Source organism: Anguilla rostrata, chromosome 7, assembly GCF_018555375.3.
Source record: "Anguilla rostrata isolate EN2019 chromosome 7, ASM1855537v3, whole genome shotgun sequence".
Taxonomy (NCBI): domain Eukaryota; kingdom Metazoa; phylum Chordata; class Actinopteri; order Anguilliformes; family Anguillidae; genus Anguilla; species Anguilla rostrata.
Genome location: NC_057939.1, coordinates 8,960,210 through 8,977,298, shown reverse-complemented (window position 1 = coordinate 8,977,298; position 17,089 = coordinate 8,960,210). Strand labels below are relative to the sequence as shown.

The window sequence follows — 17,089 nt, the reverse complement described above, 5'->3', positions numbered from 1 at the left end:
CAAATGCCAATAACAGACTGCAGGGGCAATCAAAAGCCTAGAATCAAGACTAGACACTGAAAGCTCTCTTACACCTGCACTCAGGAAGCAGCTGAACACCCTAACTAATCAGAAACACCTGTGAAACCATTTGTCCCAAACATTATGGAGCTCGCAGTACGTGACAGCCACAGACTTCCAAGAACAGTTACAATTAAACTGCAGTGTTTAATGACAATTCAGATTTTGGATATAATAACACCCCATTTTAAACAGTTGAATAACAAATGCCCAGGTGTTCACAATTAACAAATATGAAAAATGGTCACTGGACGTTAATTGCCATAATTTAGACCACAATTATAAAGCAGTTTGAATTCTTTTGAAAAGAAAGGACTTCATTGGCTAGGTCTCAAAAGCACAGTTTGCACTTTTTTTTATTTTTTTATCAATGAAACAAATTCCAATACATATGAAAACAAATAGAAAAATGATGCAATGAGTGGATAAAATTGGCGATGCCTGAGACATAAATTAAACAGTTATCGTTCCGATACTGCTTGAAAGCTTAAATAAGAACTGATGACATTTGCTTACGGGCGTTAAATTCAAACGCAGTGCTCAGGATGTAAGAAGCCCACGCTATCGGAGCTGCACACGGTGCATGGCAAATCGATGGTCTCGGCGTTCCAGGATTAATGCTCGCGAGCCATAATGCCACGATGTTAAAATGCATTTTAATTAAAGTGCTTATCAAAGAAAACATTACCGCAGAAGCATCAAGACCGCCAGATTTGAGCTAAAAATATCGTTTTTTCGTCCGTGGCCAATAGGAACGCGCGAGGCTTCCGTAAATAAACCGACTGAAATGCGTATTATAGCAGCGTAACTCCGTCTGACAGGCGGCTGTTTGCGCTGAACCCGGATGCTACCTGCGCTGCCGCGAAGAGCGCGCTAATGCGAGCCAGCTCCGTGCCCCCCGGGCCCTCCGGCACCAGGACCCGAATTTCCACGGAGGAACCGCCTCGGTTTACGGGCAGCCGACGCGTACCCGACGACGGGAGAGCCCTGATCAAACGGACCTATCAAAGCGGATAGAGTCTGACCAAGAGGGGCGTCAAACCGGATCAAAGGTTCGATTTAATGTGCCTGTGCGTGGCGAAGGATTCCTACGCCTCATTGCGGATGCCGGTGACAAGGGGGGCGGGGGCTGTGGCATTGCTTTTTAATGAGAAACCGTTATAAATCACGCCGAGGAAAAGCTGGAAGTAGGTGTTCATTTAACATGTAAATCCACTCAAAAGCGTGCTTCGCATTGATTACCAATACCGGCCCCTCTGACCCGGCCCTTCACAAGCAATCCCTAGCAGTGGTCAGAAACGCCACGTTTTCTACGAGGCAATAAATCTCCCTCCAGACAAAATATTTCACGATACTGGATTATGTTAACAAAATGAAAAAACCGACTCTGCCAGCGGACGTAAATTAGGGAGGAAGTGAGGTAATAGCAGGGGGTGGAGACTGTCTTACTTTGAATGCAAGTTTCTGTGTTCTGAGTTAAGGCTCATTTGGGTCTGGAACAGACCCAAAATCAATTTTTTCCAGTTACTTTGTTTTGAATTTGCATTATTAACACTGTTTCTCAATTACGCCTTTTTTATGATTAATACATTTTCTTACTTATTTTACACCAGTTTCAAATGAACAAAAGTTGTTATATAACTGTTATTAACGCGAGTGATTCAATGTCTCACATTTTCATTGTCAATGTAAATCAGATTGTTGTGGACTGAACTAAGAATTAACTTCAGGATCGGGTGAAATACACAGTGAAAGCAGACAGGCTGCACGTGTTGCTATACCTGTGAGAGAGGTGATCTTCATGTATATGCCTGTACCAGTGCACCAGGTGAAAATCAACCCCAATAACACCATTGCGTTTCACTGATATGTCAAACCCCTGTTGGAGGAAATGTTTGAGCTGAACTTAAAACAGTGCCCGAGAAGTATGGCTTAAAAAGACCACATACACGCTCGCGTCTCACTGCGTATGGAGAACAAGGGGGGGGTGAGGGGGGCAGAACAGCAGTCCCATAACAAAGAATTAAACACGGCTGATTATCAGGCGAAGCGTGCGCTGCCAAGCGCGATTTGTCACCCACGCTTAAAAAAAAAAAAAGGAGGGGGAAAAAAAAACACACACTTTCAAAAAGATAAAATCGAGCAGGAAACAATAACATGAGTGACTGAAAAAGAAAAGCTCATTTCACATAATGAGTATTCTAATCAAGAGATTACATTATCTCGCATCGCGGTGACGGGAGATAGGGGCGCCCCTGGCAACCGTGGCTTGGCAACGCATCGGCTCGGCAACGCATGGGCTCTACGGCTCAGAACCTGGTAACTGACTAAGAATTAACCACAAGCTCCACAGTTCAATACATGCCCCCGCCCCCCACAGGCGAGGTGTTCATGCTACGTCTTTCACTACCAACGCTGGACGGAGGCGGGGTCTTTGTACGCATGTTTGTGTTGCGCGACAGAGGTAACACCTTGGACGACCTTCACCTAAAATGTCCGCTCATCACTCTAAGCGGTTCAGACCGTGTCCTTCAGAACAGCGCGGAGCGCCATGAGACGCTTCTAAAGAAGAAGCCGCTGTAAGATCACAAAGCACAATGCCGAGAGGTCGCGTTTGAAACATTAGACCGCTGGTTCCTAAAAGCTCGGGCATCTACGGCGACTTTTTAGCTTCTGGCTAATAGCACCATCACACAGCCAATCAGGAGTCCTTCACCCATACAATTCCGCGGTCAACGAGACGGGCCGTAGTCATTGGCTAGCGTGCGCAGGGCAAGGCCCCGATCAGCGGACTGGAGGCCAGTTAAACGCCCCGCGTGGCCCTGGAAACAGCCGGTCGACCGCAAGGCCCGGTTCAGTCCGAGCGCTCTGGAGAAAAATAAAATGCGATACGGGTGAGGGGCGGCCAGAGGGCGCAGTACCAGGACCAGAGAACTCAGGAGGGGCTCGCACCCCTGATGGAGTAACAAGCACCCCATTTACTCCATCACGGCTTCCAACCCGCTTTCCAACCTGTCATACTCTCTCTTTTTCTCTCTCCGTCTCTCCTCTGTCTGTTTCCCTCGATCCATCTCAAAATCCATCTCTCACTCCACTCTCCGCCATTTATTTATTTTTTCTTTACACAGAGTGATGGCACTTCATTTGTATGTCATTAAAAAGCACTTTCTAGAAAAAGGGAAGAAAAACAATGGATTTCAGACACCTGCAATATGACAAGCTCTGGGTGAGTGGAAGAAAATGAGCTGGTATTAATTGTACAACGATGACAATAAATGGTGAGAAATAAACAGACATCTTACCACCGACTATTCTTTGTGGTGGCATCTTGGTCGCAGTCACTGGGACCTCTAAAACTGGTTAATCTTTTCAGTGTATGAAAGAGTAGCGCTGTTTTAAATCAGGTTTTTTTTTGTCCTTAAAAGGCCTGCTGAATTTGGTGCATTTACTGCAGAGCAAGAAGATTAAGACTCCCTGCCTCTTCCTATTTTGCTCTTTCTCTTTTGTCCTATACTGATCCTTTCAAAGAAAATTAAGGAAGAAAAGCGTATTCAGGTTGTAAACCAAAGACGAGTAGAAAACTGGGGTGAGGGAGGAGGGAGAGAAAGAGAAAGAAAGGAGAGAGAGAGAGAGAGTGAGAGAGAGAGACTTTTTGGGGAAAGCTTGGACCCCACATATCAGGCTGTGAACGTGCTCAATGCGATCAGCTGATTTCAGAGCAGATCCTTCGGTCGTTGGTATTCAGACGAACGGCAGCCTGTGCCACTGTGGGAGGCAGCCCGCATCGGAGCTGTCAATCACACCGCTGTCCCAGTCTCATTCGCCCCCTCACGAGGCGCGCCTTCAGGAAGCCGGGGGACACGGAGCCAACCGGGGGGGAGCTCAGCGGGCGCGGTTAATTAAAGCCGCTTCTCCCCAAACACAGATAATGCTAATTCTACAGGAGGCTCCTGTCCGAGAGCTCTGATATTCAAGAATTAGAGGACCTGCAAACTGCACAGGCAGACGTGAAGGAAACAGTCACTGCCGTAGTACATGACATGACCTTCGTTCACATACCAAAGCATTACTGCCTGAGCAAGTGCAAGAGGTGCCGAGGCACCAATAGAGGGCGCTCTTTTCTCTGGACCGAGTGAAATCCGATGTTCCAGCTCAGCGATGGGGACACTACGCTAGAAGGTGAAGTCCTACTGCTGAGATGTTTCACCAAAATCTAGACTCACTGCTCTCATTAAAATGCCCTGGAGAAAAAATGGCTCTCGACATCTGGCCTGCAAATTGTCCCTGACATCTTACCGGTTACACAAGCTCCTCCATTTCCTATTCACTTTGACACTGCTGACACTGTCAAGGAGAACTGGCCTTTTAGTTGACCATCCTGGTCTTTAAAGGTAAGTTAAAACTATGTTCTTGAAAGTCCCTCTAGATGAGAGCACCAGCCAAAAAAATAATAATAAACTATTGATAAAAAAGTACAAAAAAACAGGGAAAAAAGCATCTTTGGTCAGGAGAGGGTATGATAGTGTGCTGAAAGATTACATCCCAATACCTCAATTGCCTTTAAATGACATCCCAATAGAGCAACTAGAGCAACTACAAATTAAAGAGGGGGTAAACTGAACTGACAACTGAACGCTGCTAAATGACAACGGTGCTCTGGATCCTTCAGTGAAATCCCAGGGCTGTACCGCTGCACGGCTTTGTTTCTCTTTTCCCCGGTAACCGAGCCTAAACCAATCAGAGCAGAGCCGCTTCACATCGAGTCGCTCCACCCCGGAGCCAAACTCACCGTCTCCTTCCAGAAGAAAAGGTCTGTAAGCGAGCCCGTAAACAAAAAAAAAGCTGCGGATAAGTAAACGCTCGAGAGGTTTTACAGTTTGGTGTGGTTTTATCTTTGCGAACGCTATATATATATATATAAATACACGCCATTAGCGTAGCGCGCTGACAGCTGGAGATGAGCGAGTGTTTAGAGTACGGACCCGCTGGGATCTGACACGAGTCACACAAACACCTGTTCGCCGCACCACAGTCAGGTAAGAAACCAAAACCGCCAAAATAAACGGGCTGTAATTAACGCTCTGAAATTACACACACACACACACAAAGGCAGACTGCTGGCATTTTTTTTTGCATGGATGAGGCGGGGAAGATCAACAATACTGAATAAAAAAAAGGGCACGAGAGAACAGTAAGGCGTTATTCAGCCGAATCTTTCTATGTAACAGGGCAGGAAGTGAATGGCGCGTTTATTCAGAACGTTTGGTCATAAAGACTGCTGGGAGAGGGAATCAGCAAAGAGCCGTTTTCCAGAACGTTCCTCAAACGCTCGCGTGCAGAAGCTCCTGGAGAGGCTCGTTACCGCTCCAGAGAGTCTGGCGGGAGGATTGGGGGGGGACAGTCTCTCACACCGAGGTTGCGGGAATCTCACCTGGAGGACGGCCTGGATCTTGGCGGACACGTCCGCCTGCTCGTACAGCTTGATGCCCTCCCGGGGCCCGGTGGGGGACACCACGATCTTCTGCAGGTGGCCCAGGACCACACTGTGGGCGCTCGCCACCGCGTTGAACTTGTCGAACAGCAGCTCCAGCAGCTCCAGCAGCAGCCTGCAGAGGGCAGCAACAAGCAGAGGTGAGGAAAACCGCTTCAAGCAGAGAAGTTTCTGCAGTAGACCAACTCATTCTGACCTCCTAATACGGGATACACGGAAAATGACGATAACAGAAAAAACATCATCAACACAGCCAGGGAGAGCCTGCTTCTTAAGAAAGTCTGCAGCTGAGGTGGGAGGGTTTAGGTGAAACATTCTGATCGAGGAGGGCGTGCGCGTCACTGGATTCCCGAACGCAGAGCGTTCCTGTAAAAGGAGAGCTGCTACAAACGCCTCATCACTCTGGGGGGGGGGGGGCCTCCGGCTGCTCCGCTACCTGTGAGTGTATCATATCCACACACACACAAATACATGCAAAAATAAAATAAAAAACTACAAACTCACACACACACACACACACACACAAACTCACAAACACACACACACACACACACACACAAACTCACACACCCACACCAAGTGTGGTGTCGTACCTGGGCCCACCCAGCTGAGGTTTTTAATGAAGACCAGTGGGGGCCCTGATGGAGCAGACGGGTCTAAAACAGACATAAGGAAGCGGTCGGCTCCGGAGAGACGGGAGTGGCGCGCTTCCTGTACTGAGACGCTCCGCCTGTTTTTTAATCTTCGAGGTTGTGGCTCGCGCTCTCGCTCTCTCTCGCTCTCCAGCACTCTCCCAAAAATTCATTTCTCGCAAATCCATTTCCCTCTGAGGGAACGTCTGAGCGCGTCTGTGAGTATACTGCGCAACACTTTGCTAATGGAGAAGAGCCGAAGCAACGTGGATTAAGTATTTGAGGCTTGGGCAATGCTGTGCGGTCTGACAGAGTTTGATCTGCCTGATGAGGGAGACAGACACTAAAACACCTGCATGTATGAGACCTCACCAGAGGAGCCCCACCTTTAAAATAACACGTAGTTACCAGTTCAGCCATTTTGTGTCACAAAGCTATAATTACCATCGACAACACTGCTCTTCTGTCTCACGAGGCGCTGCGTATTTACAATCAACAGCAAAGCTCCGCTGTCTAATTCACCTCTGTTTACGGGAACATGAGTTTTTGATACATCATAAACAGTATCAAAAAAATAATAAATCCCAAGGCTGTCGTGTGAGAACGTTTTTTGTTTAGTTTAGTTTCATTTCTCTCTCCAAATTGTGAATAATTTATATGAAATGACCCTGTCATCAGTTTGACAAAACAAACAAATACTGCAGCTTTTTCCCCCCCGTCAGCTGTCTACAGGCTGTTGAGTTTTCTCATAGAGGAGAACTTGCAAGAAAATTTCAGCGACGATGTTTTCCCCAACAAGAGAGAATAATTACGCCAACTTAACAAGGCTTAAAAGCTCCAGATAAAAAGCTGCGAGCTCTATGGTAACGGCAGCTGTAACTCCCGCATTCCAATTAGGGCACGTCTAACCTCTCGAGAAAGCCGTTAAAAGTTCTCTCTCAAAGACGTAATTCCGCTAAAAGCTATGTAATTGCCCCCCACTCATTTGTCAAATGTATATATGAAAGGCAGGGCTGCTGTGGCGACTTCCTCAAAAAAAAAAAACGGAGAGCGGTTTTTCCTTTACGAGGCAAATTCTAGCTTTCTTGATTGCGGTCTTATCCCACGCCGCGGACTGCTAGGAACAGTGGACGCAACACGTAGCGCGGTCTGAAAGACAGCGTGATAACAATGCCATCTGCTTCTGTTCACAGCTTCCGATTTCTCTGTGGGATTTATTTACTTTTTTTTTTCAATCAACGATTTCGACGTAGAACACCGGCGGGGCGAACCGGCCCAAGACGAAAGGCTGTTTTGGGGAAAACAAATGCTTTTTTTAAAAACAAATTTGATGAATGTCACAAGCTCCGTCAGCCTTGGGTCAGACACTTTCGTGGCGTTTTGATTTGATAACCAGACATTTTTCCTGGGTCCTAATTTTCAAATGCTAGGAAGGCTGGTTTTCATGAGTGAATTAGAAATTCTCCTAAAATGTATTTGGAAGGTGGAAAGGGGTTTGAAGAAGGAAAGTGTAGCCTACACGGCTCATTTCTAATCCTATAACACATGCAAAATTCCTACATCTACAAAAAGCTAGGACAGTTAGTGACAAACACAGTCCCAGACTCAGCCGTGTGAATCGCAGATCTATATCTTCACATATAAAGCCGAAAAGTGACAGTGAAATCAATACTGGAAATGCTTAAAAGGACAAAGGGTCTATGAAATTCTCTTATCACCTCCGCTGTGCCATCTCAGCGGCACAATCTTTCATCTGCATTATGCAAGACTGCCTCCCTATCTGTGAAGATGTTACCATAGCAACGGTCTCCTACATTAACTTTTGCACCAAAAAAAAAAAAGACTTGCACCAATGCACACATGTACACGTGCATACACACAGATCTACACACGTGCACACTCAGCTTAAAAACAGAAATGAAAGATGGTGAAACAGAGAACTATTTACATGTTTGGCCTTTTATGCTGAGGTAATGCAAAAAAAAGGTTAGCAGAAAACAAGCTACAGCGACTACGGCACAGACTTAACTTTTATCTGTAAAGTCTTGAATTCGGGTGTGCGCGTGCGCGCTCGCGAGTGCGTCCGCGTTCCTACGGCATGACAGCTCGCGACGGACAGGAGAGACTTGCTAACTTCCCGCTAATGGCCAGGTGCAGTTTTAGAATCGCACGGGTGTTCCTGTTTCGACTGATTCACACTGGGTCTGATGCTTCCAGCGTACCCACAATCCCCCTCTGAGAGCAGCCAAGTCTGACAGCCCGCCTTAGCATTTACATGCCTCCACTCACAGGAGGGAAGCCTGAAGATGAGATAAAAGCGTGTAGTGTGAAGCCAGGGAAGAAAGATTGGTCTGGTACAGAGTAATTGCTCTCTAAAGTGCTCTCTCATTATTTTGCTTTTATTCTCTTCCTTTACTTCTGATTCAAAAAGAAACAGGCTGTAACCTTTGAATATCATCATTTGGAGGTTTCTTTTTACACCAAGGTGTTGAAATCGTGATACCAAAACAGTGGATGATAATCAAAGTAAATGTACAGAGCAAGAGTCCTTTTTCCAAGAATAATTAATCGCAAAAAACCTGGCTGCGGCTACTTGCAAAAATTACACGGATGCATTTTTAGCATTTTTTAAAAATAACGGTTTATAATTGGTTATTAAATTCAGCACAGCCTGGTGCCGAATTCAGATCGTCCCGGCAACGGCTGTGGGTGGCGTGTAATTGGCTGTGGTGTTACCCAGGGAGGGAGGGCGGGACGTGTGTGCCTTAACTGCACACCAGCGACTCCTTCACGACAGGGACTCACAGTCTGTCTGTGAAAGCTACACAGAAGTTTCAGGCTTCCCCGGGTCAACGTCTGTGAGCGCTTACCTGGAGAACCCAGCAGTGACTTGCCATCCTCTGGTTTGGAGAGCACATGCTTATCCGAGCTCTTGCTCATTGAAATGTGTCTGATCTGACGTACTTTCTGCTTTCATCATAATCCATTGTATCTGTTGAGCTACTATTAATTCTGCTTTTTATACAAGTACACAATCGGATTTGTACAGAAGAATCTAAAGAACGCTGAACAGGCAGAAATTAAAGCATAAAGTTAAAGTTTTCACATAAGACAATAACATTCACCCAAAACAGAGTTAAAGAACCCTCCCTTAGCTCCCCCTGCCCTCCCCATGGGACCCCATGGCCGACCTGGGCTGGTTATCCTGGGACAGGCTTTCCCCTCGCTGGTAGGCGTGGTCGGCGATCTGAGTGGTGGACCTCTTGACGATCTGCTTCAGCTCGGGCTCCAGGCGCTCCAGGATGGCTTTGATGGTTTCCGGAATCTTCTTCAGCTTGGCCAGGCCCTTGATGAGGATGCCCATGAACTCCCCGCTGTTCTCCTCCGGGTCCACCTCCAGGTCCTCCCTCATCTCCTGCAGCTCCCGCACTGCAAAAACAAAAAAACCACCGTCCCCATGACAACTGTCAGCGCCAAGGCTCGGGCAGGGGCTCAATTTGGCCCGTGACCATCTGGAACAACGCTGCGGCACCGTTGGAAAATAAATAAATAAATATGACGAAATAATGAAATAAAACAAACACATTTGCGCTTGGAAAAATACAAAAATGTATTTTTAAACTTGCACGTCCAGTCCATGATCCATATGCTCCTGTTCATGCATTCCTCAGGCCAGTTTACTAGCTCAGCCAATCAGGAAAAAGGATGAAACAAAGTTGTGAGCTGAGGCAGGAGAAACTCAGAGCGAAGGGAATGCATGATACAGACAGAGCGAATAGTTTGGAAGCATGAGCTAATTTAATTGTCCATAATTAAAATGAGGGCACTGGTTTTTGCACCAAACCAATCACCCAGGCTTCATTTTATAAACAGCCTGACGCCGATGTGGCTAGCTGCATTTCACTAGTTTTTACAGGTCAGTGCTTTTCACCATTGCCCTTCTCAGGTGAAACAGCAGACTAGCTCGCTACTTCTGCCAGAATGGACTACCATGTGCAGTGACTTGTGTGCAGGTTGTTTATTCTGAAAATAATTTATGACACACAAATATTAATATTTAATTAAACAAGTTGTCGATAACTATTGACTTGTGTATAAATGGCCTCTGCTTTAATTGGCATCATCATCATCATCACCTCCTGTGGCTCCCGCAATGCATAAAAAAATTAATTAAATAAATAAATCACCATCTCCATGACAACCAGCAGGACCATCACCACCCGCTGCTGCAGCGATGCAACAACGTCCCCATTACTGTGGCAACAAACCATCATCTCCAGCAGCTCCAGTTCCTGCAGCAACCTCACCGTGACGATCATCATCAGCAACACAACAGTCGAGTACTACACCACAGCGACCATCCCCATTACTCTCAGCACCTCCAGCGCCTTCGGTCATCCCTAATGCTTTACTTTCCAAATTAAAAGTCACTAGCCACGGTCCCCGCCCCCCTGTAAGCGGAGCTCTGAAATCTTCATCTATACGCGCGGCCTCTGATTCGGGGAGGGGGGGGGGGGGTGCAGCATACGCTTAGCGCCGCGGGTCAACCCCAGCGACACGCGGCACTGATCTAATGTTAATCTGACGCGCGGCCCCCGTCCCGCCCCGAACGAGCGCGGCCACAAAGGAGCTAATGTTTATGGCGAGTTAATGGACTTCGCTTTTTCAGCCGCGGCTCCCGCGCAATAATTACCACAATTACGGGCGATGAATGAAGTGCTCCCAGGCCATTAGCCAAAGCTGCACTTTAAAAAAAAAAACGAGAACGACTCTCCAACAACCGACGGGAGAAGAGGAAAAAAAAAAAAAAACACGTTGGGCTTCGATGCCACGGGGTGGCATTTAGGCCCGGTGGCCGCTAACCGCAAGCTTTTCACACAAAGCGGGGGGAAAAACAGCAATTAGCGCCGGGCTTTTATTAGCCAAGGCGAACGTTTTGCGCCCGTTTTGTTAAAATTCCACACGCGCAGGAATAATTAAGGGCGGACTAATACGGTAAGAGGTTCGCCGAAGGAGGGGGCGGCGATGGCGGGGGCGGCGGCGGCGGCGATCTCTGGAGGACTGGCAGACAGCTCTGACAAGGCGGGGGGGCGATGGGGGCGCAACGTCATTAATTTTCCTGAATTCTATTTCGCTCGGAGAACGGTTCCCTGGAGGGAGCGCGCGGGGTGGAAATCAAATAAACAACAAAGAGCTGAACCGCCTCTCACTGCCACAGAGAACTCACCTGAAGGGACAGGGCCACTCGCCCCTGGATATTAATTAATGCATCACACATCTTATGGAAAAAGAGCGATACTTTAATGAGCATATCATCTGCAATACAACTGTAAGAGTGCTCAGTAATATAACAGCTGCTTGTGCTACCCACAGATGTTTTTTTCACACGTAGTGTTCAGGTATTATTGGTGCCAGTCTACCCCACCGTCACAGGTTGAGTCGTCGATGTGGTCCTCTGGCACTACAATCTACTTCACTAGGTTTCTTGCACCTTGCATTGACATGCACGTGTACGTTGCTCAGATAAGACGTCTGTAAATGCCTGTAATGTATGTAAGTAATGTAGTCTCTGCATCAGACATGGGAGAGGACGGGCGCGGAGTGAAATGAGCTTTGCCGATCGCAGGGTAGGATCGGCATGGAAACCGCGACTACGGCGGCCGGAGTGCCGCCCCGTTTACCCAGGGGGCCGCGGTGGACCGGCGGCACGCGATTAACATTCCTTTGGCTCCCTCTTAGGGGCGAGGGCGACGGACGAACGGACGGGGGGGGGGGACTTACTGCTGGAGCTCCCGGGGGTGCTGAACTGGGAGGAGTCGGTGAACTTGCGAGGGGGGGTGGAGAGGGTGCCCACGTCCAGCAGGGGGAGGCCCGCCGTCTCCTTGGCCCCCGAGCTGCGAGGCGGGAAAGGGAGAGAGAACGAGGGGCATCGCCATCAGCCTTAAACATCAGGAGTGATTTACTGAGGACCTTTAGCACACGCAAAACTAATAACACAACCAACGATTGGTCGTGGTATTTGTTTGGCACCAATCATTGGTCCGAAACAAAAATATAAGTCATTAGTTCTGCTTGTACTATAAGTTTTGCACATAAAACATACAAGTCTTAGTAAATCAGGCCCTAAGTGCGAAGTCTCCACGGTGTTGTCGCGATGCTGATCAGGGAATTCATCAGTCAAGAGGTGAAAAACCAGTGCAGTATAATCATGGTAAATCAATATTATTGTTTGCTGAGCAGATGGGATTGCACTGAGTACCTTTCAATGCATACATTTTTACCTACTGTCAATTTATATAGCTGGGCATTTTATGGAAGATTTAACGCCTTGCTTCAAGGGCACGTCGAGGGTCAAGATGCTTAAAACACGCGCAGAAATCTTAATCTCTTTTATGTGGGTCAACAATCACTTGTCTCTTTTCCCTTATGAGCGCTCTCTTTCAGCACGTTGATGAATGAAAAATGGATTTCACACGTTTCACCCCACTTTCCTACCCGAGAGAAACAGGAAGTCATGGAAGGTCACAACCCAGCGACAACAGAGACTAACTTTTAAAAAGTACGTAAGAATATATAAGAATATTTGGCAGCAGTAATAATTGACATCTGGCTTTTTGGAAACTATGATCACTTGTTAAAAATCCTTTTTTTTTCCCTGAGCAGCTTTCTTAGAAAGAAATACAGCTCCCCCCTGTTTATTATACACCATTTCTTGTTCATCTTTATGCCGGATGCCAATTATTTTCCAACATGCATGTATATACAGTATTAAATATCACCAGGTCAGGAAATGGGATATTCCTCAGGGGAAATATGTAATACTCATTTGTACATTTCACCAGCTGGGTGAAGTAATATATTTGAAATCAGATTCAGAAAAAAAATCTCTATGAAACATTTTCATTACTCTGAAATATTAACTTTTTGATCTATGCTTTAATTCGGTATTTTCATTCAAGGGTTGCATGACAAAATGGCATATAGCCTACGCGAATAGAAAACTTTCTCAGTTTCTATTGCAATCTGTGTATGAAAAGATCTCTACATTTCCTTGTAATAATTTCAGCCATACTTCCATGGTAACTGGGTAGTTGCACAAATAAACAAAACATTATTACTGCAAAAACAAATTAACAGAACATTAAATAGAATTTTACTAGTTTCACATAATTGAAAATGTTGTATGCTCACAAAAACAACAATGCAATAAAAATAATGTGGCTTTAAAGAAGCCATTACTTTACTGGAACAATGTTCCCCGCAGAAGGTTCTTCCGCGTTCGGGTCTGCGTCTTCCTCCGGGGGGCTCTAGAGCACTGGCACCCCCTCAGAACTACGCTTCCTTCAAAGCATGGCGGGAACAGATTGGCCCAATCCCAAAAACCACTGCTCGGGGTCTCAGATAGCAGTAATGTGTGCGAGGCTGTGCACAGGGCACATTCACTGAGCGTGATGACACGCAGCACGTTTGAATCCTGCACTAGGGGCATCATGAGGTGACACGGAGCCCGTATGGGAGGGGAACTGTGCTTAGAAGCAGACTCAGGCTGATTCTGAGATCGTGTCCAAGTGGCAGAAGTCATCAGCAGTGATGCATCGGCATAGCAGAGGCAGCACAGTGCGACTGTAACTGTGGGACTCCGCAGTGCTCTGTGCTGTAACTGTAACTGTGGGACTCCGCAGTGCTCTGTGTTGTGACTGTAACTGTGGGACTCCGCAGTGCTCTGTGCTGTAACTGTAACTGTGGGATCTGCAGCATCACAGCTATTACTGGGAAGGACACCAGCTGCCACTCTGCTGTTCCGCCTCCCTCAACACCACATACAGCAAAGCCATTTCACCTGCAGCCACAGACGAGCAGGGGGGAGGGGCTTCACGCTGCCACTTCAGCAAATGTGGGCGGAGCCTGTATCTCTCTTACCCCCGTCGGATAGAACAGAGCGCTCCACACTGGCGCCAAGCGGTAATTAGCAGGGTGCAGACACGGCGACTGAAACGCAGGAAATGGGGGCCTGCGGTCTGGGACGGCAATAAAAAGGGCAGAAAAGCACTTTCAGCGCAGAGAGGTCACGGCTCGCGTCGGCCCGGAGCGAAGCGCGCGGGGTCGCGGTAAACAGACGCGGCCGTGGGCCGGCCGAGCTTCCCCCTCGGACGTCGATAACCTCCGATGGCCGTCCAGGGAAAACGGTCATTATGAATCGAGCCTCTCTCGCCCTCATCCCCTGGGCGAATTACTCCTGTTGAACAGAAAGAGGGCCGGCAAGGCCAGCCTCCAAATCTTTAAAAAGCAGAATAATATCAGTGAATGCTAAAAGCCCAGCCATGTAACTGACTCCCAAGGCAGGGAGAAGTGGGGATTTACTGATGGGGTTGCTCCACGGCTGAAAAAAACAACACACAGTCACCCTCCCTCCTCAGCCTTTCGCCCATCATTCATCATCAAGTCCTACAGCAGTGGATCCTGGGTAAAATCTGACCGCTCACTCCCTCCCACGTGGTTGGCTGAATCCGCTTCGGAGGACAACACCATTTTGAGTTTCTTCCAAAACTTCGCTCGGCGAAATCTGGACCAGTCATTACTGGCTGAGTCAGTCTAAATGGCTTCATAATGGACTGCGGCTCCGCAATTTCGCTCCATCAAAGCAGAGCGTTATGGGAAGTGATCAAGCCGCCATTAGCGTGCGTTAATGTACTCCTCAAACTAATTTAATGCGCGCGGCGGAAGTCTAGGTGCCGAGTATCTTCGGGAAGTAAAGCGCGTAATGAGGGCCCAGATGAAATGAATACGTTAGCGCCGTTGCTACCCCCCCTCCCCCCCCCCACCTGTTTTTCAGACCGCGTCACTCACACGCGTGTTCTGTACTGGCGGTGTGCCACGTTCGGTTTAAAATGACAGTTGGTAATTGCGAATAATTCCAGGGAGGAGTACCTGTCCTCTTGGTTAGCATAATGAACTTAAATTAGAGACTGAGTGATGGACGTGTCGTTAGCCAGGTCTGGCGCTGTTGGTCATTAAACTCTGGAGAATTACGTCCTCACACATACTCCTGATTTACTGAGACCGTCAGCATGCGCAAAACCTCCGAGTACACACAAAACTAATAACACAACCGATGATTGGTGCAAAACAAACACCGCGACCAATCACTGGTCATGTTACTGGTTTTGCGTGTGCTGCAGGTAGCCCAGGCGCCCTGTGTAAACAGTGTATACTGAATGGGCGGGGCGGCTCACCCTACGTGCCGGCCTCTGTCCTTGTCCTTGCCCTTGTGGCCCACGCGGCTGGTGGACTTGATGTAGAGGTGGCGGTGCAGCTCGTCGATCAGCACCACGTGGATGTTGAGCTTCTTGCTGTGGAGCTCCAGACGCAGGTCGCTCAGTCCTTCCACCTGCAGGAGGGGGCCCTCCAGCGACTCCACCGCAGAGACCTGGGGACACAACGTAGTATCAACAGGCTTTAAAAAAACCCCAGAGGGGAACAAGTGGAATCTGATCGGAGGATTAATAAATACCATAAATAACGCCGCATAATTTTACTGTACGGGCGGCACGTCACATGACGTATCAGGCACACAAATAAAACCTCCCACACCGAGGAATAATTGGGAGTTTATGAACCTGAGCTCTGGGCAGATTTGCACCGACGGGTTTCTTCCAGCGAAGCACTTCATTATGAGCCCACCTCCGAGCTCGCTCGCAGGCGCTCACGGTCATAGAGAGAGAGGCCGGACGACCGCAACGCAAAGAGACCCTGAGGGACGACGCAAAGGCTACTGGCAAGTCGCTAAATTGCCCAAATTATTCAAAACGCTCACACACACACACACGCACGTGTGAAACTCCGACCAGGCGCCGCCAACGCTCACCCAGAGAACTGCCCTCTGCTCCCAGCACACACTGGGCTTCTTATCACCATAGCAACAGGCTCCTTAACAACAAAAAAAGAAGCGCTGACAACAGCTGCCCAGCGAAGAGCCCCTCTCCTCAGAACATTAGCCTCGCTAGCAAAGCTCGACTCTCTCGCGTTCCATTATTAGCCGCCATGTTTACATTTAATAAATCTTTATGGCAGTAAATGATTCTTTTTTTTCTATTAGACGGTACTAATAACCAAATGACGGTGCTCTAGAGAGCCATGTCAGCTTCTTGTTGCGTCTCTGTGGCCGAGGAAGGGGGGGGGGGGGCAAAGGGGGTCGCGGGAGGTGGTGGGGGGGTTAAGGGTCAAGTGTGTGCAGATGCAAATGAGGTGAGCATTATAGCCGCGAAACGCGCTAATGCGATACATCATCCCAAGTCCCAGCGCTAATGAAATAAGTGTGGCGCGTGTGTGTGCGCGTTTGTGTGTGCGCGCGCGTGCGTGCGTGTGTGTGTGTGTGCGTGCGCGTGGGTGTGTGTGTGCGCGTGTGTGTGTGTGTGCGCGTGGGTGTGTGTGTGTGCGCGCGTGTATCTCATTACCAGCCAGGCAGGACGAGGGACGATGGGTTGGTTAACATCGTTAGGGAGCCCATGCTGTCAGACTAATCAGGGAAATGAAGCCTCCTGCACATTAGAGACCCCTCATCAGCCCCCTTCAGCTGGGTAAGCCCAGAGCGCCAGGCGAGTGTGTGCGTGTGTGTGTGCGCACATATGTGTGTGCACATGTGTTTGTGTGCGGGTGTGTGCATATGTGTGTGTGCATGTGTGTTTGTTTGTATGTGTGTGTGCGTGCGGGTGTGTGTATGTGTGTGTGTGTGTGTCCAGGTTAGGGGCAGCACAGCGCTCAAGCTAGTGTGAAACTTTGTTTTTGACAGTTTGTCACTCTCGTCTCTGCGGTGTGTTCGGCGAGCTCTCCTGGGCCTCCCTCACTGCGGCCGAGAGGGAGGGAGGGAGGGGGAGGGAGGGGAGGGAGGGAGAGAGAGGGGGAGGGA

The 17,089-nt window shown here is 48.3% G+C and overlaps 1 protein-coding gene across 16 annotated transcripts in view; it reads right to left on the bottom strand.

The window, feature by feature from the left end:
• exoc4 (exocyst complex component 4) overlaps positions 1-17,089 on the bottom strand; it is a 155,445-nt gene that overhangs the window by 130,739 nt on the left and 7,617 nt on the right. For all 16 annotated transcript variants that reach the window (XR_010331156.1, XR_010331154.1, XR_010331143.1 and 13 more), the window contains exons 4-7: positions 15,417-15,610; positions 11,965-12,077; positions 9,375-9,612; positions 5,492-5,666 (exon numbers count right to left, since the gene is read on the bottom strand). Coding sequence is in view for 1 of the 16 variants with exons in the window: in XM_064342642.1 (XP_064198712.1) it covers positions 5,492-5,666; positions 9,375-9,612; positions 11,965-12,077; positions 15,417-15,610 (720 nt within the window). In the remaining 15 variants the exon portion in view is untranslated. The remainder of the gene's footprint in view (positions 1-5,491; positions 5,667-9,374; positions 9,613-11,964; positions 12,078-15,416; positions 15,611-17,089) is intronic.